At 36.2% G+C, this 22,062-nt stretch overlaps 2 protein-coding genes across 2 annotated transcripts in view; both read left to right on the top strand.

Annotated features, from left to right (window-relative positions):
• IFT74 (intraflagellar transport 74) overlaps positions 1-6,976 on the top strand; it is a 37,177-nt gene extending 30,201 nt beyond the window's left edge. The window contains exons 16-19 of the mRNA XM_088527301.1: positions 1,357-1,520; positions 2,177-2,302; positions 4,603-4,663; positions 6,768-6,976. Of these exons, the coding sequence (XP_088383427.1) occupies positions 1,357-1,520; positions 2,177-2,302; positions 4,603-4,663; positions 6,768-6,883 (467 nt within the window). The 3' untranslated portion in view covers positions 6,884-6,976. The remainder of the gene's footprint in view (positions 1-1,356; positions 1,521-2,176; positions 2,303-4,602; positions 4,664-6,767) is intronic.
• Positions 6,977-13,408: 6,432 nt separating this feature from the next.
• TEK (TEK receptor tyrosine kinase) overlaps positions 13,409-22,062 on the top strand; it is a 39,561-nt gene continuing 30,907 nt past the window's right edge. Inside the window, exon 1 of the mRNA XM_088527298.1 lies at positions 13,409-13,585. Within this exon, the coding sequence (XP_088383424.1) occupies positions 13,534-13,585 (52 nt within the window). The 5' untranslated portion in view covers positions 13,409-13,533. The remainder of the gene's footprint in view (positions 13,586-22,062) is intronic.

The raw sequence follows: 22,062 nt of genomic DNA, 5'->3' as shown, positions 1-22,062 counted from the left end.
TAGAATAATAACAATATTAAGGCAGGAATGTTTTGATAAAGTATAAACCTTTACAAAAATTGAAAGATGTTTTTGCAAACATTTCCTTCTATTTTTTTTAAATTTATATAGTTTTATTGTTCAGTGTTTTAATGCTAAAGATCTAGTTTATCAGAGTTTCTGATCCTTCTCTTGGAGTAAGGAAAGGAATAAGGAAATAAGGTCTCTTCAGTCCTGTTTTAGGATTTGGCATTGGCCAACACGAGCTATTTCAGAGCAGAAAATTATGGGTAGCTACAAAATACTCAAGTCACAAGGAAAGTGTTTTCTTAATCAGTTTATGAACACATGCAGCCTAACCATTGATTCAACAGTACATAATACAGTTACAAATCCTGTATTTTTAAATCCTTCCTTTCACATGAAAATTTGTATGGAAAATGTATGTATGAAAATTTGTATGGAAACAGTATGGGAATTTGTAGTTTGTATATTGATGTTTTTTACATATGCAGGCTCTTTTAACTATTAACCTTATGAGACTGTGTTCCTCACACATATTCCTTCTACATATTGCACACAAAAATATTTGCCTTTTTTTTTTTTTTTGAGCTTTCCTAAAGAGTTTACCTTTATAAGAAGTCAAAAATGCTACTGAACACTAATATTTCATTCTGAAAAAAATGAGTAGGGGACATAAATACAGAGAGAGAAGTAAGTACCAAAGTCTTTTATGTCAAGGTCATGGTCACTTAGGGTTTTCCCAAATAATTGCATTAAAGAAACCAAATCTAAATTTTCTGGAAAGTTTTTGAACATTTGGGATTAGGAAGACTATATAAAAATGAGAAGATCCATAGCGTTTTCCCCTTTCCTTCCCTTCCCTTCCTTTCCGTTCCCTTCCCTTCCCTTCCCTTCCCTTCCCTTCCCTTCCCTTCCCTTCCCTTCCCTTCCCTTCCCTGCCCTTCCCTTTCTCCCTTCCTTTTTTTTTAACAGTTTTAAAGAAAAAAAGATATAGATTTACTCGCATAAGACAAAGACTTACCATAAAAAGCAACAAAGGTTAAAAAAGTGATATTAAAAATCTAAGAATAACAGATTTATTCCTATTCAATCAGCATTTTGCAAAGGATTGCTGCCGCCTGAAAACTTGAAATTGACTGAGGTATTTGTAACCCCAATAGCAGTGCCACACTGAGTTGTATGAAATCACCCTATGTTTGTAAGTTCACTTCATCCACATGAACATGTATGTCACAGAAAGAAATGCAGGAGCTGTTTGTATTGCTCTTGTGAAGCGTAAATTTTTATATACTGAGTAATGTATTATCAGATTGAAGATAGTGATATTTAGAGATTCTGTATCTTATGATTTAGAGAGTCAAAGACTGCAGATGGATCTGCAGAAGATGGAACTCCTGGAGGGCAAGATGGTTGATGAACTGGCTTCTCTTAAAGACAAAATTGAGCAAACCAAAAAGGACTTAGAGATCTATAATAATTTACCAGCACTGAAAGCAGCAGGAGAAGAGAAGAAAAAGGTAATAATAGAAATGAAAACTAGAAATATGCAGAAGATGTGGGGGTCTTGTGCTCTTACAGGACTTAATATAGGGTTATCCAGATCTGTGAGAAACATGGTGGCTGAAAACTGGTTTGCACAGCAGTGCAGGTGAATCCAAATTCTGTTTTTATATATCACTTAATACCTGGGCACGTATACCAGCCTATCATTTGGGTACTTTTCTGTAACTTTCTTCCACAAAATTTTTTACTTTACTGACCCATCTGACCTTTTCTGCTCTCACTTTTAAGCTTGAATTTAGCATCTAATCACAGAACACAAACAAACAGAAAAATATGACACGCATATCCTTGATTTGTTCTAAGACAAGCTCCACTAGAGTATTTAGTTGGTATATGATTATTTTTCCACAAATTCTTAATAGCAGAGTTCCCACTTCTGTGTCACATCAAAGTCTGGGCTATAACTTGGCCGTAACTATTGAACATTTTTTCTTTGGGTTAGAGAATACATTGTTAAAGAACTGTTCTAGGGATTCTTTAGGTACATAGGAATGCTCAAAGATGAAGAAAAAGCAGCAGCTTGAGAGTCACTTTAGAATTTAGCTGGCAGAAAATGGATGAATTCACCCTTTAATCTTAGTGCCTTTTTTTTTCCTCTTCTCCCAACTAGAAACTACAAGATGACAAAGAAAAATTGACAAAACGTAGCCGAGCTTTCAAGAAAATAATGGAACACTTAAATGCAGAGTATGAGAGTCTAAAAAGTCAACTGCAGGAGAATGAGACTCATTCTCAGGTATTGCTCAAGATCCATATTATCTCTTGAGTTGTTGCTATCTTGAATATATTTTTCTCATATACATGAAGCACTGTGTGGACAAATCTATTAGACCCTTCTGAATGAGTTTTCAAAGTTACGTAGTCTAAATGCATATGTAGTCAAATTTTCTACATTCAAATGTAGAAATTAATGCTATGCCATCAATTTATTTTTCATTTTGGATTTCAGACCTAATGAGTGCAGGTATTTTTGAGATTAAATATGGTAAAAATCTTTTAAGTATTTGAGTGAATTTTGCTCAGAAATATCCCTCTTTTTCCCTTCAATCTTGTTCGTGTTGCTGAAGTTTTGAGGACCAGCTAAGAAAGAAACTCAGAAAGAAAAGCTCACTATTAATTATGTAAGATCAATTTTGCTTTAAAATTTGTGGTGATAAGTTCATGCTTTGCAACTCATGTTACAATTTTTCTCCTTTTTCAATCCTTTCTATAAACCAGTGAATTTTTCATGGTTCATTTTGGCTTTTTTGAACCCATGTAACTTTGGTACATGACTATATTTACATTTACATTTCAAAGTGAATCAGAAGGGTAAACGTTGATAAAGTCTACAGCAGCATTTATTCTCCCTACTACTAACTGCTCTTATTTTGTCAACATAAGGCATATACACAGACAGAAATAAGATAAGCTGGACCAACAATGTGAATTAATTTATTTAATGTTTATTTGCTTTTATTTTTGAGGCTACTGAGATCTTAGTCTCTATGTCAGAACAATTGATTTTTCTAATTCAGTTACAAAGTGAAGGTGGTATTTGTACTTGTTTAAGATAACTTGTGGAGTGAACTTTATGGATTAGAAGAGTGAGGCCATGTGTTCATACTTCTGAATGAGGTACATAGAGCATATAATTATTGTGGAATGACTGAGATATGGATAGAAATCACCAAAAATTCATGTCAAAGTCTGTAAGTCGTTAAGGTACTGTTCTTGCAAGATCAGATTCTCATTCATAAAGATTATGTAAATCTGACAGCTAACCAATGTTAAGATATTTACTAAATAATGTAAAAGTTTCTACATAATTTTCCATAACTGCATAAGTTCTACATAACTTTGCATAACTAACTGTACTGCATTTATTCATTTCACTTAAAATACTTGATTAGCTGACATACCCAAACCATCTTAAAATGCAGGGAGTGCACATCGTGAAGTGTTAAATCTTTGGAAACAGTGATTTTATAAGCAATTAACTGTACACAGGGGAGCCTTCAAGGACTTATGTAAGACTGAATTTCTGACTTATATGAGACTGAAAGCACTGAATTTGTTTTGGTCAATATAACAAAGTATTACAAATCTAGGCACCTTTACCAACTTTATCAATTAATCAGAAATATCTTATCTTGCAAATAAATGGTCACAATATTTACAGTGAATCAAAACACTAGCTAATTGTTTTTCCACTGTGAAATGTATTTTGTGGAAAGGAGCAAGTATTGTCATATCTTCTAGTTTATGAATAAACTTTTAAGTAAAATATAGCAATATTATTCTAAACTATTACTGTAGTTTTTATTGAAAAAATAGTTTCAGAATGATTTTCGTCTTTTACATTTAAAAATAACATGTACATATCTTGAAATGCAAACTTCTGAGTGGTAGCATCAGAAGAACAATTTAATGTTATAAAGTTGTATTATGAGGAAGCAGCCATCAATATAATGTCCACATTACTTTCCTGTTGATGCTGAAAAATTTGAAGAAGTGCCAACACTTAACCCACACTCCTGCAATCTTCTTGCTGCAGCTCTGTTCTTATCACAGCTTCTGGCATCAGACAGGAAACTTAACTATGGTAGTGAGGAAGTTTCTTCTGTATAGCTGAGTCCAGGCCAGCTCCAGGAAATATTGTATCTTTGGTGATTTTAAGTCTTACTGACTTTAAGAATAGATCACTTGAATGATATAAGTGTAACGGGATTCAGTGCGTATCCTCCAGCGTGTATCTTTCTCTCCTATGATGAGGTTACATGTTTCCTTGCATGACAAAAATTTCAAATACTTTTTTTTTCCCAGGTACCATTTAATCAGCAAAATGAAAAGTATGAGTTGACTGTTGATAGATTTTTTTAAAAATCTTTCTTGGTATTTATGATTTCTAGTTTTCTTCTGGAATAACATTGACTTACCAGGCAATAGAATGCAAAGTTCTGAAATAAGAGTTTGGGAAGATTTATTGTATTTCTTAGGTGTTTAATATTTATTTTCATTTTTGGCTCTTATTAAAGTCTCTTTTGTTTTTATCAGCTCACAAATTTGGAGAGGAAGTGGCAGCACCATGAGCAAAATAACTTTATGATGAAGGAATGTATCCTTTTATTTAAGAAATACAGTAAAATTCTCACACTGTAATAATTAAGGAAGAAGTCTATTTCCTCCACCAGAACAAGACAGGATCGAATGGGGAGCTGGGGACAGGAGGAAGGGAAAAAGCAGTGCTTTGAGAAATGTGAATTTACACTTAGTGGGTATGATGTGCAATGAAACTTGCTGCTTTAATTTGAAACAATTTTAGGAGTCTTAAATCATAGCATTTGTCTTTAAAGTCCAGAGTTCTTACTTTTAAATCAGTTTTGCTTCAGTTAGGCTTTATAACTGTTCAAATATTATCTTTATGTCTATCTGTGCTTACCTCAAATTATCCAGCAGGAGTCGTATTATATGGTGATTTTGCCTGGTATTTTGCAAATGAAAAACACAATACCAACCATGAAAAAGTACACTTCATGTATTTTTATATATTTCTTGTTAAATAAAAGAGGAATTACGTATTGGAGAGAAACGATCTAGTCAAATATGACAAAGAGAGTCTTTGGCTGCAGAATTTTCTGGGCTGATGAAGATGTTGTTTGTTCCCTACATGTGGCTAATTGAAGAGGTACTTTCCACTATCTCCCCAAATAATAATTTTAAACCTTCCAAACTATTGGCAAAATCTTATTTGCTGCAAATGACTTTCATAATACAACTTTTTAAATTAACGGAAGCAGCGAAGCTTTTAGAGGCAATGATTCTTCTTTTCCTGTAGTATCTACCATAATTGGTAGAGATCTGAGCAGGCTTAGTTGTAACATTTGTTTTCCAGGAGTATGAAAACACTGCAGTAAATTCCCCACTTTAAGTTGATCCCAGAGACCAAAATAGCAAATTATGAAAGATTCATAAAATCACTTTTTATAATTACAGAACAAATACATTAGAAAAATAACAGCAAAACTAGACTGTATTCACCTATTCACAGCACTAGATCACTTTTGTGTGTAAGGTAATGGACAGGGCTTGGGGCCTCAGAAAAAGATCAAGATATATTTCAGGCAATACCCTATTAGAAAAAAAAAAAAGAAGAAAAGAAAAGAAAAAGTTGAATATAGGATCTACATAAAGCAGTATTTTTTTTCATTCAACAAATATAGTAGTGAGCTTTTCTGGTTTCTCTGTGTGCGTGTGTATGTATGCATATACATGTATACATACATATACTACATGTATTTTTTTCTTTCAGAATATTATGTGGAGATAATAAGTTCTTAAAAGTCCAACAGAATGTAATAATTCAAGTGAAATAGCCCCCCTCCTCCCTTTTTTTTTCCCATTGAAAATGAATTAACAATATGTGTTTGGATTATTCTTTGTCTATGTCTATTCATGTTTTCACCAGAAGACACACTACCTTATTATATGTGACCTTTGGGCATCCTACTGCTCTTCCTTTTTTATTGATGTGAAACCTTCTGGTAAGCTTCACCGTAACTGCACATGACTGAAGTAATTTCTTTATAGATACTAAACTCAACAGAAAGCTTGAAAATAGCCTGCTAACATTTAAGAAATAGAATTAGAACCATCTGCACTATGAAGAACACTTTACAGGAATATTTTACTATGTCAATATTATTCTTTCTATTGTGAAAAAAGCCCTCTAAAAGAAACCTAAGGAAAAAGAAAAGATGATTGTAGTACTAATAGCTCCTCCTGGTTTGCTGTGATGTATTACCTACCCAAGTGCAGATGCTTCCACAGAATTTTTTGTCTACTTGGGCTGGTAAAAATAAATGACCCAGTTTTCTTGGCCTGAGATTTTTGTAGCCCTAGCTGTTGGGGCTGCAGACATACACCTTTAAATAGCTAGAGTGCTTTGGAATGGTTTTTGTTTGCATGAGAGAGTCTTTCTGAAGAGGCAGTATACATAAAAACAAAAGGTACCTAGTGTGTAATGTCTTTTTGTCTTTTAGGTGTGACTTAATATCTAGATTAGTGCAAGTCTTTAAATCAAAATTAAACTTTTTTCCCAGTATTTGCAAACCTTGCCTTTTTTTTGCAGAAAGAAACTTACTGTAATATAGCTGCCTTGTAATCTTTAATTATGCTGATACTTATGATGTTAAATTTGTTTCCTTAATTATTTTGATCAGTCATAGCAACAAAAAGTCAGGAGAGCGACTACCAGCCAGTAATGAGGAATGTGAGAAAGCTGATTACGGAATACAACAAAGCCCTCATAGATTCTCTGCAGAATACCAAGAACTGAGTCCGGGCGCCTCCTTCTTGCTCAGTGGGTCAGCACTGGGAGATGTGCACAAGGGTCATGGAAAGCTGAGCTAGTGAGCTTATTCACTCCCCAGGGATGTGATGGGAGATCTTACTAGAGTATTTCCCCGTTACGGAAACTAAAGGTTTTAATAATACTCCTTATGCTAGAAATGTTGAATGTTTACAAATGTTTACGAATATTAGAAATCAATGAAATAAATACCGCATACTAGGTATAAAACCATAAATAAATTTTACTTAGGCCCGTTGCTGGATTTACACTCAAGGGTGCAGTTTCAATCTGCCTTACATAATGACTTTGTGTAATTGTCTTATAGTCCCATTCCTGCAAAGCAGAATGGACATCCTCCCTGGAAAAGGACTGTCTGGGCTTTTGTATACATTGATCTTGAATAAAAATGTGTTTTTCTGCTAGCAGCTGTAAGTGCACCCTCTCTAATTTAAATAGCAGTTTATAAAAACGAAGAACAACATCTAAGGACAACAGGCACCTAAAGCTAGAACTCTTTCATATTATAAAATCTCTCTGCAAAAAATAAACATATTTTAAGGCTGTATCAATGAATTTTCAATTTTTAAGGGAGAACTGGTTAATTTCTGGAGCATTGTTTAATTTTATATGTTTTTAATATGATCATAAGGACCAAACTGCAATAAAACCTGAAACACGTAACTAGTTCAAACTTGGTGTACAGCATTTTAGCTTTGTAGTATTCACCAATAAAAAGTAAAAAGTAAAATCATTTCTTTTTTTCTGTTTTTTTTTTTTTTTGTTGTTGTTGTTGTTCTCAGGCTTCAACCTGCAGCGTCATATGTGACCTGTATTTTCAGAAAAATGCATGGAATAGAGCATTCAACGTAGACCAAAACCAGGACTTTTGATACAGAAGTATCGGTGTGCTTTATCATAAAGAAATGTCCACCAAAAAAAAAAAAAAAGAGTGAGAAAAAAGACAGAAAACTTCCATGTATATTTATTTACCTCACATTTTACCAGTAATGTAATTATAAGCTCCCTCTTGATTTTTTCTTAGCATAATATAAACTAGTCCTGGTCACTTAGAAAAAAAAGCATAACACACTGTAGCTGGGAATCCTAGACAGATAATTTGAAAATGCGGTTTGTTAAAATCTAAATTAAGTGTTTTTATCTCTCAAGTTCTCCATATCTTGTCATTTTGGATATGTAGGAAAAATGAGTACAGCAAATATATTGAATATTCTTGCAGGGAGCACTGTTCCAAATTCAGCTAAGTAAATACTATTGCTTTCTATATTATTCATATAATATTTAGAGAAGATGGAACAGAATTTCTGTACACCTAAGTCTATTATCTAGGGGAAATTCCCACTGATGTCTCTTCCTTCCTCTCAGAGTTCTGGTTAGTCCAGAGAGGGCCTGTTATTTGCAGAAATGAACTCTAATATTCTCACCATTCAGACCATTCATTAACCAGTTAAATTGTCCCCTGAATACAACTTGACCTACAGTAAGACGTTTTAATAAACAATGGAAAGAAGCTGCGGAATCAATGAACAGGATGCTTTAAATTCCCCCTCACCCAGGGCAAGAGATGGTTTTGTTCCCTGTCACTGCTTCTGTGAGATTGCCCGCTGGTCAAGATTTGTTGCGCACTCCAGGAGATGTCTGTAATAAAAACACTCTCTCCAGCACCCTCTGCGGTTCTTATTTCTGTTCTACTGAAAGTCTCCAGATCACCTGTTTTGGTCTGAGAACCTCTTCAGTCACTCGTTTTACAGTTCCTCCTCATCATCTTGGATCATGATCATGTTATTCTTGGCTGAGAACCTCATGGAACCTAAAAGACAAGCTGCAAAGCCTTTGCAGAGGTTTTTAATCCCTTTCAGAAGATTAGTGTGTTCACTAATAAGCAACTCTCAGTTGTAGACTGATTAATTTGTATCCCTAGCTAACTGCCAAAGCCTGAAGACAAATATATCCTGATTTTCTTTATAATCTTCTAGCCAAGTTTAAATATTGAAAATGTTCATGGAATAAACATTTTTCTGCTAAAGATCCTGTGCACAGATCAAGACACCAATTCAATGGCACAGGTCTTTGTGCCCAGGCTTTTTGTTTGTTCCCATTTTACGCAGTGCCTTTGAACTGGTGATGTTGCCATTTGATCACTGGGAAAGGGAACTGATTTTTTTTTTTTTCCCAAACTAGTGTCTTTTTTTCCTTCTTCGATGAAAAGGAAGGAAGACATTTAAGGATTTTACAACTCCAGAGATGATATAAATTCAAATTGCAGCTTTGATCCATCATTTGTTGGGATTGGCAGAACTTTGGAGCAGAGGAAGAAATGTTCCTTGCCTTTACTTATGTCGTTGTTCTTTCGAGGTGGAAGGTTGACTAGATGATATACCAAAAATAAAAAGTGCAGGAAGCCTCAGACTTTTTTTTCAATGAACCAGAATGTAAAATGGCTTGCCCATTTTCTTTTTGTAAAATTAACTGCTTGAAAGCAGTGTTATTTAGAAGTGTCAAGCTTGTATCTCTCCTCACAGATAACTTTGGATCAGGCCCCATGTGTAAAGAATAAGAAAGTTTTAAGACATCTGTCCCAGATACCTGATGCTACTTGACTCACAAAGACTATTTCAAGTGGGGCAATGGGGACTCGGCACCTCTGAAAATTATAAAAGAAAGGGCAATGTAATGCTTATAACAGAAATTAGCAAAATATTTTCTTTCACAGCAATGCATGAGCAACAAAATTCAAAAGAAACCCTTCAAATTTTCCACTATTCTTTTTTCCTTCCATATTAAATGAAGAGAACGTATCTCTTGTTTTGACTTGTTTTCAGAATTTCAATGTTTAAAATAGTTTGAAGATTATTTCCTTTTTTTTAAGAGTTATTTAGCTTAGTGTAGAATAGTCATATACTCACATGCAAAAACATATTTAACTTTATGTCTCGAAGAATGTATTTCCTTCAGTCTTATTTCAAATATGACTAAAATCCTATTAAGGTCTTAAAAAATTACCATTTACAATTCCTCCTTTCATATAGAGTTAAGACTTTTGTGTCTTTTAAGAGAAGGAACTAGTGATCATCACATGATCATCGCATCTGTATTTAGCAACACTGACCTGCTCTTTGAGTAAATACGTATACACAGGAGGGAGGAGCCTCCTAACAGGAGGGTTACTTTGACTGGTTAGTCAAAAGACTGGCCAAGACGGCTGCTACATCTCACTTCCAGGTGAATCCAAGTAAATGGCTTTTAGGACTGTGGTTAGCCTCTACAGCATAGTGCAGAATGGGACCTCCTGGAAGGAAGCCTAAACTCAGTGACTGATGAGTCTCTGCTTCACATTACCTGACTGCAGTGGGTGATAAGTCCTAAATTTTAGTACTCTTACTAATCCCTAGTGTTTTACTGCCTGCTGCTAAAAACGCACACATTATCATGTCAAGGCCAAAGCAATGGCTTGTTTCCAAAACAGCATAATATACCAAGACACTGCAAGAGGATACGTCCTTTCTGCTAATATATCTACCTGATTAAAGAAATGCAGAGTTGCATTGTTTCTTTTTCCTCCTCACATATTTCCATGTGCTACAGCATGTATGAATGGGCTGTCCTTGACACAAGCATGCTGCTTATCTAAAGAGGAAAGCCTCGTGTCAGAAGTTCAAGGCACTTGAAATGCCATAAAATTAGTTTTCAATAAACAGAGTTATCAAAAGTCATATTTAATGCCAGGCTTATATCTACATGCTGAAATATTATTTACTTACTTGCTGTAGCCAATTTAAAGGCTCCTATATGTTACTTCGATGGGCCTTGAATCAGATATGAAGGCTGAACTCTTAACCAGCAACCAATTAATCAGCAGCAACCACCTATAAAACTGCTGTTCTTGAGAGAGGAGCACTTTAGAAACCAGATGGGATTGGACAACCTTTCTGAATCTCACTATTTTTTTTAAGACAACATGTGCAGTCTGTGGAATAGTCTGTGTAGTCCAAAATACAGGTAGTAACCCATCTGAGGACATAACCATTGGCTAGATCAGTTATCAACTTCTATTAGTCTCTCATCAAAGAAAAAATAAGTAAAGCTTATGTTTTACTTTATTTGAACTGTTTAAATGTTTTACTTTGTGCTTACTGCCATCCTCATTTATAACTTTATAACATCTAGGTAAGAGCATCTTTAGTTTTGACTTATAGTGACACATTTCACCCCATTTTGTAGTTTCAAATTCAGACATGAATTATCTCCAATACCAAATACCAAACTTTCTTCTTTCCGGGTAGGTAAAGGACATTTCTTTTAGAAGGTCAAGTTTCTTTTTACTGATAATCTGATTTTGACAAAAGGCAGCTTTTTGCACTCTTTTAATTGATAAAACAGCCTAAGATATGTGATCCTCTTGTTCGAAGCATCAGACAACACATGCTGAGGACTGGGTACCAAGATACAGACTATTATAGGATTATACATCCTATTATATAGGATGCTGCTATGGTATAAAAACTGGTTGGTGGCAGAGGGTGAGGGATTCTGCTGCACTTTTCTGTTTTACAAATGGAACAATGATGAGAGCTTAATATAAGCTACTTCTATGAAGGTCCACTTTCTGATAGAAAGAAAAATAAGGATTAAAATACAAAAATTGAGTCTGACATATAAATAATTGAGAGTTGCTGAGATATGATGAAATCCCTTTAATTCCACAATTCAGCTGAAGTTGAGCCCATGATTAAATTAGATTTCAAGCAGAAAAACATTCAACTTGTGGCATTGTTTCTGCTTTCCAAATACAAACAGATTTAAGCTCAAAATTATTCATAAGTAGCTAAATGTTTGCTGAATCATAGGTGCTGTTTTTGTTTGTAAATGAAGTATGAAGCAGAAACATAACCCTGCTGAGACGCAAATCCTAATCACATTCTAGATTGTACAACTATGTATTTTTTCTCTTCCAGCAAAACTTTACATTTTTCTTGTACCTCTTCTATAACAATTGTAAGAAAAAATAGTTTGTAGTCTTGCTGTGCACTCTGATCCTGGGGATGGCTACATTTCTATAGCAGACCAGCAGGCACACTACAACTCTTCAAAGAAGAGTGAAGTTCCACCACAGCTAACCTAGACAATTGGCATACTGCAAAATCAGTAACGGCATCAGTCCCTATACACTGCTTTGTATTTAGGTGCATCACAAATAAGACAGAACAGGACTTTTGTGATTTATTTCAAGGGAGGGAGTACAGAGGATGAGGCCAGCCTCTTTTCAGTGGTGGCCACTGACAGAACTAGAGGTAATGGCCGAAAACTGAAACACCAAAAGTTCCACAGGAACTTAAGGAAAAAAATTTTAACAGGTTTCCAAGAAAGGTTGTGGAGTCTCCTTCTCTGGAGATCTTCAAAACCCGCTTGGATGCAGCCCTGTGCCACGTGCTCTAGGTGACCCTGCGTATGTGAGGGGTTGGGCTAGATGATCCCTAGAGGTCCCTTCCAACCCTAAGTATTCTATGATTCTATAGTTCTATTTACATCCTATGAAATAATAAATTTTAATTTAAACTCTTGAAACCACTCTCCAAGTAAATACTGTAACTCAGAATAACCCCTTGAAGAACTAAAGTCTCAGCTAAAACGCGTTAATATATCCCCAGAAAATTAAAACAATAAACACTGAAGATAAACTGAGGACAGTTTAAGCTAAAAACAGGTTAAATAAGCAACAGAGCAGAACTATCACCTATAGAGAAATTTGGATAATACTGAGTATCTTATAGTACACTAAATATTTTTGTAGTTTTCATTTGGATTTTGTGCTTCTTCATTTTGAGATACTCTGGAGTGATGTGAGATTTTGGTTCCACTGAAGTCCTAACTCTGGTTGTGATTTAACATTGCAACAAGTTTTTAGTCTGTTTACAATCATCATATGGAGAGAAAAAAAAATATTTCCAGTAAATCATAAGAGCTAATGGGGTAGTTTGCTGGATTGTGGCTGGCTTTTGTCTATACTGGATTCAACCACTTATTTTGTTAGGGTTTTGTTTTATAGATTTATAGGCTTATGGGTTTATAGGTGATGAAATTCTTTGGAGTCAGCAGCTTTCACAATGGGTTAAGTAAGTAATCAAAAAGATGACTACAGCCTGAGCAATTAGCAGATCTGCATCGTGAGCAGTGAATGACTATTTCCCTAGATGGTGGGATTTTTACTTGCCTTCTCTTGCCTGCTGGAGGATAACATTATCGTTTCTATATTGCTGACTGTGACCAACAACAATCTCCTGCCTCTCCAGCAGCTCCAGATAACTGTTTTGATGTACTGCTGAATAGACAGGATTTGCACTGCCCTGCACTCCTGCTGCTGATACAAAAATGCCTTTAAGATCCTGACTTTCCCATCCTAATCTACATAGGAAACAGGAAAAGGAACTTAAAACTCCCTGTACTGAGACAGCAATGAGACTGTTCCAGCTTGCTCCCATGCTGCAGTTCCTTACCAGTGACTTGTAAACAAGATTCAGTGTGCCATGCAAGAGGAGAGTAACTGGTAAACCTTCTACCCTGATCTAAGGATACTCCATGAGCAGTTGCAGGACCTGGATGGATGTATTTTGGAGAGCATGGACCCTTTAGCACATCTAGTTCTCTACGGATTCAGCCTGCTGCTTTCAGGTAAGCCTTTAAATTTTGCAATCGATATGTCCTGCATTTCTTGCTTCTCATATGCAGACACAGCACATGATTATCTGCTCCTTACTCCATGACTTATCTTTGCTAATTTAAATACTCGTATTGGCTTCTGCAGGAGCACTTATTTTTCCAAAGCTCACTTACAGTGAGAGAGGGGAGCAAGACAGTGTCAGTGTTATCAGGGAGAATTTAATTACATCTAGGATCTGCTGCCTTTTTTTTTTTTTTAATAGTAGAAGCTGGTTTTTAACATGTAGGCGCTTTGTAACAAAATTTCTTTGCTGTTTTATTAATTTTTCCATAAAGCTGATTACTTTGAAATCATCAGTTCCCCCCCCCCGCCCAATCTATTCTGAATAGAGATTAAATGTTGACTTTTCCTGTGCACTTCTGCTGTGAACAAGCCCATGCGGTCAGAAACAGTGGCATTTTTAGAGTCGGTGCTCTGCACACGATTTTAGACAAGTCACTTATTGTGGATTCTAGATATAAGTCAGTGGACATAGAGGCAGAATAATGCACATCATTGTTCATAGCACTTCAAACAGCTGAAGAAAGTTGTGGTATTACCAGCAAATGCCATAAGTTTTGCGAAGAAATTGGTGTCAGTCACAATGGACAGGACTGAAGAAAGGTATACAGTGAGGATTTTAATAATGTAGATATAGTTTACAGCATTCAGAACAACACTGCTAGAGATGTTTTAGTGAAGCTATCAGAAGCTGAATGAGATTTGTTCTCTTCCCATGGGATTCTGAGTTGCTCAGTATTTTAAGTATTGTCAATAATATCCATATTCCGCATTTCTAGACCGACTCTTCTGGGCAATATACGAATGTTATGTTCAGAGTACATACTCTCTTTAAAGGAGAACAGCAACTTACACAATGACCTTAGACTCTTACTTAGTCCCAAACATGTAACTGAGATCTAATTACTGTGTCCACCTAGTCCATCTCTAGACAAAACATAAGGTGCTGTAAAACTTCTGATTGTGCTGCATTGAAAAACCAAACACAGTAAGAAAAGAAGATAGATGTCTTCATTATAGTGTATTTTTCTTTGCAATTGCCAGATCTTCACAATTCACAAAATTAAACGTGACTAAAAAAAAAGTCTGTAGGTGCAGCTTGTTGGTTGTTTAGCTGCGTTCGACCTATCAATAGCCTTTAGATCAGGCACAGCTTTTCACTTTTTGGGAAATATCTGGTGCTCTAAGCATAACGGATGGAGAGGAAAAGAAACTCTAGATACTCTAGCAGTTTTCCTGTGTGTTGTCTCCCTCTGTACATGATAAGATACAGTGAGTTCCTGCAAAAATAAAGTAACATGCATAGTCACAAACATGGGAGAAACAAAAGCCATCTCTGCACAGATGAACATGGACAGGACAGCACTGAGGATCTGCCTTTTCCCCGGCACAGACCAGTTAGGTGTGTGGCAGTCACACCCATCTCAATAGATCTGTCAGCTTTCCCGCTTTTGTTTGAGCGTGATATCATGTTTCCTGGGGCCAGAAGTGGAAGACAATGCGAGCCTGCTTTCGTCTGGATTCAACAGGCGGAGTCCAGGAAAGCAGCGCGGGACGTTCCCTGCGCAGGAGCCGCATTGAAGTCAGTGCAATTGGCAGACACTGAACTGAAAGTGAACCTTCCCCCCAGCGACAGCGGGCTCTGGAGGGTGTGTTGCTGGGAAGGCACAAAATCTGCTCCACCCTGTTCCTGAGAAGACCTTGAGCTTGTCTCCAGTTACAAGAAATGTCCCTTAGTTTAATTTATTTATATTTAAATAACAGAACTCCATTGCTTGCAGATGTGCCTTTGAAAGGGGAAGTACACAGTGTGGTCCATACCTAATTTTCACACTCCGTATACGATGGTTGTTGGCCACAGCACACATTCAATTAAATGACCAAATCTGAACTTAATGTGAGTAGAACGTTTGAAGCAAACAGACCATCATCACACTTTTTCTGTTGGTTCATTCTGTGCTAGTCAACATTTTGTAGAATGAAAATGATCGTCATATTTACAAAGGCACAGATTCAAAGTAAGGTTGTGGCCTTAGTGGTTGTGGCAAGATTTCTGCTAAGTCCTGAGAAAGGATGTGTTAAACACTCACTTTTTGCCTTAAAGGCTGGCGTAACAGCAAAGAGTGACTGTCAGCAACTTCCTTCTGGCTTTTAGCAGCATCCTCACACGGTCTGGAGATTAGCCCACAGGCCCGCAGCGGCTGGCACTCAGAAATGTTCATGTGTAAGATGTATTTTAGCAAAATAACCACCGCCAGTCAGATTCTGTGGAAACAAATTGAAACCAGTTTCAAATACCTTTCATGGATTATTTCTGGCAGGAAATGTACATTATCATATACTTCCATTCTCAAATATAGACATAATCTTCTGCATTATAGCACTGCACCAGTGATGTTAGATCCAGTTTCTAAAAATATGGAAATTATATTTTTGCTGATTTTTCTGTTGCACCCATATATGGTTATATTAGCCTTTTAAGAAGCACTGACAGTGAAACAATCAGTAGAAATCACTGCTAACTATATATAATATCTGTGGATGTCTGATCCTTCTGATTCTTTGAAATAACATGTTTTCATGAGAAAAAGATATAATAGTCATATTATTGTTGTTATTATGATGTGATTCATTTCCATATTTACTAAGCTAAAAGCTTAAATCAAAATAATTGCCAGTTGCACACCAACACCATGACTACACTCTAGGCTCTTCAAAATTACAAAGAGGTGGTGCTTTTTACCTACACAGCCTAATAAATCTTTTTCAATACTCTTTTTTTTTTTTCCTTTTTTGTGAAGCTTGGAGTCAAAGTTAAAAAAAAAAGCTACTTTCTGTGGTTAATTAATACTTGTGATAGTGAATGTGAATGTAATTCTTCCCATAGTTCCGGGGAATATAACTCTGTGATTTTCTCCAAATATACTGTTGCCAGATTGAAATTTCATCTGAACTTCAGACTTTGTCTATCCAAGCTGGGGTTTATTTTGAGACTTTTGACAGATAGATAATGCAGCTGACAAAAAAGCACACTTGAGCTTATGATACTTTTTTCAGAATTATTTTAACTAAACAGTGCTTCTAAGACAGCTACATTTTATACAACTGCTAAACTGAATTGAAGGAGAGATTAAAAAAGTTTTTCCGATTCTTTTTTCTGAAGTGGATTTGAAATGTGAGATCCAGCAATTGCATCTAACTGCCACACTTGAACCCAAGGAGCACAGTCCTGGGTGTTTTTATTTTTATTTTTATTTTCATAAACCATAAGTTTACATGGAAATTACCCTTTAATTAGATATAGTTTTCATCTACTACAGAAATTAAAGGTGTGCTGCGGGAAACTCTGGCTGAATGTCTGTGCCCTGCTGAATGTTTGCATTTCTACATAGATTCATTCGAATGATCACCACTACAAAACCAATGGATCTCTATTTTGGGACAAAAGAGAGCTATTTTGTTTTAATTACATCTTTGGAAATATGTTTGAAAAGAAAAATGTTCCAGCTGTGATCTGATTAATTGTTCTCTGAGTCTGCAGAAACTATCAGCCAAAAACAACAGTTTCAGCCTGTGCAGGCAGCTCTGTGCAGCTACCATAAGTGGAGTAACAAAAATGGCCTGATTCTCCCTCATTCCTTTTTTTAGCTTTAGATTTTGCTTTTGGTTTGTGCCTGGTTCAGCTCTTGTGTAAGGTAAGAGTAGCTTTGGGGGAGCCTATATTCCCAAAGGCCATTCCAACAGCTGGGAATAGTCAGAGCAAAAAGGCATTACATCAGATGTGAAGAAATTAAACCTAAAGGGCAAAATGAATTCACACTATTTTCACAAAAGCTAACATATGGTATTGTTTTATACATATTCCATATACATATATATTAACATATAAGCATATATTAGATTGTTTGGTATTGCACCATAAATGGATGTTTTAAATGGATTTTAAATGGATTTTTTGTTATTGTTCTAGCCTTTTGCAGCGATGATCTGATCCCCACCAAAATATAGTCTGGAAGTCTTTAGGTGGAGAGGAGGGAGCAAAAAAAGTCAGAGAGATGACTGAAGCAGAGCTTTAGGATATGGACTGATTGCAGCTTAAGTATAGGGGAGATGAAGAACTGGTCCTTCATATGCTCACATGAGAATTATCTGGGCTGCTCTCAGGCAGTCACACAAATTTGAACCTCTCTGGCCCAAACTCTTTCCTAAACACATAGAAACCCTGTTCAGATTTCCAGGAAAGACTAAGAAGTCTTCAGGGTTTGGAGGTGGGAGAGCAGAAAGAGATAGGCACAGAACAGGACCATCTGCAGACCTTTCTGAAGATACTTTGTTTTCCACTTTGCTTGCTTATGGTCAACCAAGCCCAAGTAGAAGTCATGTGGAAGCATTTTTGTTCTTTCTGTATTTTGATTACTCCTCACAAACACACAACAACCTCACCGGGAAATCCCAGACAAAGTTTCTATTACTATTTCTTTTTTTTTCTTTTTTTTTTTCCTGTATTTTTCAACTTACAAGGTTACTCTGATAGACTGTGAAACAAGTGAAATGGAAGCAATTTTACTCTCTTTTATTAGACAGTAGTTGCATTTCCTTCATGACAGTTACTCCTGATGTACTCACTGGCCCATGAGGAAACATCAACCCTAGTAGATGGGACTATTTCGTTTTTAAAACATGTGTTTTGGTCTTTTCACTACTACTAAACAGCAGAATCACGGTCTGTTACTTACTTTTATCTCTTGCTAGTATAACCACAAGCTTCCCTTCCCCCAATATAATGGGTTATTTTTAAAGACTAGAGTCTTTAGTACTCCTCAAGTTACAAGTGTTCTCATGGCTGCTCAGCAGCGTGATGAGAGATCCATATTTTGTACAGCTAGGCAATCTCCTTGATTCAGGAGAATCAGTAAATGGCAAATGAAGAGGGAAGAAACCTGCAGTTTTCTTTAGACTGCAAGCTCTAAAAGCAGTCAGATCCTATGAAACCTGACATGTGTTTTGTTCCTTTACCAGTTATTTATCAACAGTATTTATGTTTCTTTCATTTTTTTCCCATCTGCTTATTTTGCTGTGATCTGGCAGAGAATCTTCATCTCTGGGCAAAAATAATTTCATGACAATGTTGTCAAGCAATATGTCAGCATTGCTTTCTACAGGGACTGAATTTGTCTCACTGTGAGAAATTACCTCAGCTATTGCTGTTTTTGCATAAAAGAAATTAGGGCAAGAACTTAGGTCAAGAGGCTATTGAGACCATAAATGAAATAAATATGCAATTTCAAAACCCTCCTCCAAAAAATGATTAAAAATAAAAAATAGAAAAAGAAAAAAAAATGATTGCCAAGTTCTGCATGGTCAATATCTCCACTCACCATAATGATAAATTAGTTAACATCATTAACTGATAAATTAGTTATTAAATAAATTTCAGAACAATTTATTCACTACGTAGCTAAGATTAAATACTACAGTTCCACAACACAACTTCTGGAATGATTTCTACTTGTATCACTAAATAGACTGTTTTTATTGTTTGGTATGTGAATTTAGAAAAACATGATCAAGAAGATCAAGAAGGTTACTAGGTAAATTTTCTGGTAATTTGGTTACTTAGTACTGAACTTGTAAATATCAAAATGTGATCAAAATGAGACAGAATTGATAAATTCTGTAATACAGGAACTTTAGTGAGTTAGGTTTGTTCCAAAGGAGAACCTTTTTTTTTTTTTTTTTTTTTTTCCCCCAAGAAGAGGAAGTGTATCAAATAATCTTGTTTTTTTAAGAGACTTGAAAGAGGAAGGATGGGTGTCTTTGCAGCTGGGAATATGCATTTCCATCAGTCTCAAAATAATTATTGAATCTCACAGTAAGTATCTAAAGGAAGCAGGTAACTGATTGTTTTACACTTAGGCAGGCAATGTAAACTTAGGCTAACTTAAGCACTGATTCTATTATCCCTGCTTGGATAGTATGTATATGATTTATATTTCTATTCCTAGGTAGCTACTAGAAGAAATTATTTGTGTTCCAAGAAACAAGCAATAAGTACTAAAAAAGTGTAATTGTTTAAAACTTCTGTCACCTTCCATTCCCATATGCGTGATGAAAAGAAAAGAGATGGAATTTATTGGGTAAAAACCTTTTTCCTACCTCTTCTCTCATCTCTCAAAACCTTTTCACAGTTTTTGCCTTTCTGACTACCGCCTCAGCTATGAAGAGCTTCTTCTTCAGGGCTCTGAGGTTGAGTGCAATCCACTAACGAACACTGCTCAGCAGAAAGCACTTCTGCTTTTTTGAAAAAGAGCAAATAATTTCCACTTACCCTGCTCTAAAAATCCACATAGAGGCAGCGTCCTGTTTCTAGAAGAGATTTTTCAGATATTAGCATCTGAACATAGTGTTTTGCTTCTTTTTTTCCTGTTTGCTTTTAAACAGTTGCTGAACATGTTTCTTAAGACTGGGAAGTTTGCCACTGATTTCCCTGAATCTGGATGCCAGGTCTGAGTGATCTGTAGCTGTGCTGGTATCAGGTATCACCCAAACCTGGACAAATCTTTAAATTTATGGCATGCCTGGGCAGGGCAGGCTCTGTCTGTCCCTACTTGATCATGCTCCTGTTTCCTTCCTCTGAGTGAAATTCTCCTGTGAGGATAAGAGTTAATTGCAGTAGAAGTCTGGAGAAGCCTATTTATTCACTGTTTACTGAACAAGGCATTCAGAGATAGCTCTTTCTATCAAAGCAGGGTAGATCTCTCACTCCAAGGAGAGAGGAAGAGCCAGGAGAAACATAAGGATCCATTAAGTAAGAGGGCATGTCTGGGGTACACCCAGCAGGGCAAATTACAGGCCCCAAGATATGTCCCTCGGTGCAAGGATAAACAAGCAAGAAAGCAAGGTCGCGGTGCGTATGAGTCACAGGGCTTCAGCAAAGCATGTGGAAAAGCTCTAAACCTGGGTATGTGAATGAAGAAGTGATAGGAATAATAGCTCAATCAAAATAGCAAAGACATTCCTGGCCCTTGGTTCCTGGTTGGAATGTGCTAAATACTCTTTCCATCTTAAAAGCATTAATCTTTCTACTCACCTGTTACTACAGGTCATTTGTTTGTTTTGCTTTGTTTTGCTTTATTTTTTGATCTTCAGGTGCAAGGAACATGGTTTCCTGCTTGTGGGCACATCAGGCAATTAGCAGTAAAACTTAAGGAATATAAGGGGAACAAATTTAACATCAAATTTCTAGCCACCAAAACTATTTGTTTATTAATTAAGAAATAGCTAAAACTCACACTTTTCATTCTCAATACACTCTGCAAATAATGCCTAGTTATTAACTTTGTGTTTGAGGTTTAGTAGTACTTTCTTTTGCAGGAGCTCACTTTTTTGACTGATCACTACAATAGAGGATTTTTGGCCATGTTACAACCCTGAACCGAGTTTTCTAGTCAACAGTCAACTTTGTAAAGGCCCTTCATGAGGTAGAATTTGACTTGAACATTTCCTGGGATACAAGCAAGGGTTAAGAGTGTATATCTGGAAATTTCTGGATACGGACTTTTGGCAATTGAAGTGCAAATAATAACAGTTTTCTATTCTTGTTATGCACATGCTGTATCTATTAATCTATGGCATTGAGCTGGCTCAAACTGAGATTGCCTCATTGTTTGACTCCTGAGTTCATGCCCAATGCTAGTTCTGATCCAGGGAAATGATGTTTTACACTTTATGAGAGACATTTTTGCTCCATGAACCAACTTGTGTCTGGGATGTTTTCCAGGGGATTTCTTAGAGATGTTTCTCTAAGCTGGTCCTGGCTGGATTTTGCTGGAACAACACAGCATAGAGAAAATGGAGATTCTGGATATGTATAAATGGGCATTTTGGTAGGAAGTGAGATCACACAAGGGTTGCAGATGTAGCATGATATATACTATTGTCCTGTGCTTTGCATGATTTCCCCACATGAGCATGTGCTAACAGAGATCAGTAAGGAGCAGAGACAGATCATTCTGGTGGTGCTCAGTCCAGTACTGCCACGTACCATCTCACGAGAGTGCAATCCCGTAGCTGAGAACTGGAAGGAGCTGCCTGTACTTAGGTTGCTATGTGCATTATGGTGAGTACAGGCAGAAAACATAATTTTAACTTTCTGCTTTAGAGGATTCATTTTTTTTCCCTGTACTAGAAGGGCACAAAGCACTGGGCAACAATGGGTGTATCTCATAAATATTGGGCAGTGAATGCTGTTTGTGTTATGTCTCCCGTTTTCAGCATTAGCCTTCTATGAGTACAGCCCTCTAAAAACTCATTTGCACACACAGCAAATTGCTTTCCTGTTAAGGTCATTTCTTTAAGAACAGGGGCAGGAGTCAAAGGACGTTTTTGAGAAAACACAGAGGATCATCGCTTTACAGAAACAGACTGT

The sequence above is a fragment of the Tinamus guttatus genome, unplaced genomic scaffold (genome assembly GCF_059628265.1).
Source record: "Tinamus guttatus ecotype Peru unplaced genomic scaffold, ASM5962826v1 Tinamus_guttatus_pri_ptg000276l, whole genome shotgun sequence".
NCBI lineage: Eukaryota > Metazoa > Chordata > Aves > Tinamiformes > Tinamidae > Tinamus > Tinamus guttatus.
The sequence above is the reverse complement of the archived record's forward strand: the minus strand, read 5'-3'. Positions and strand labels throughout refer to the sequence as shown.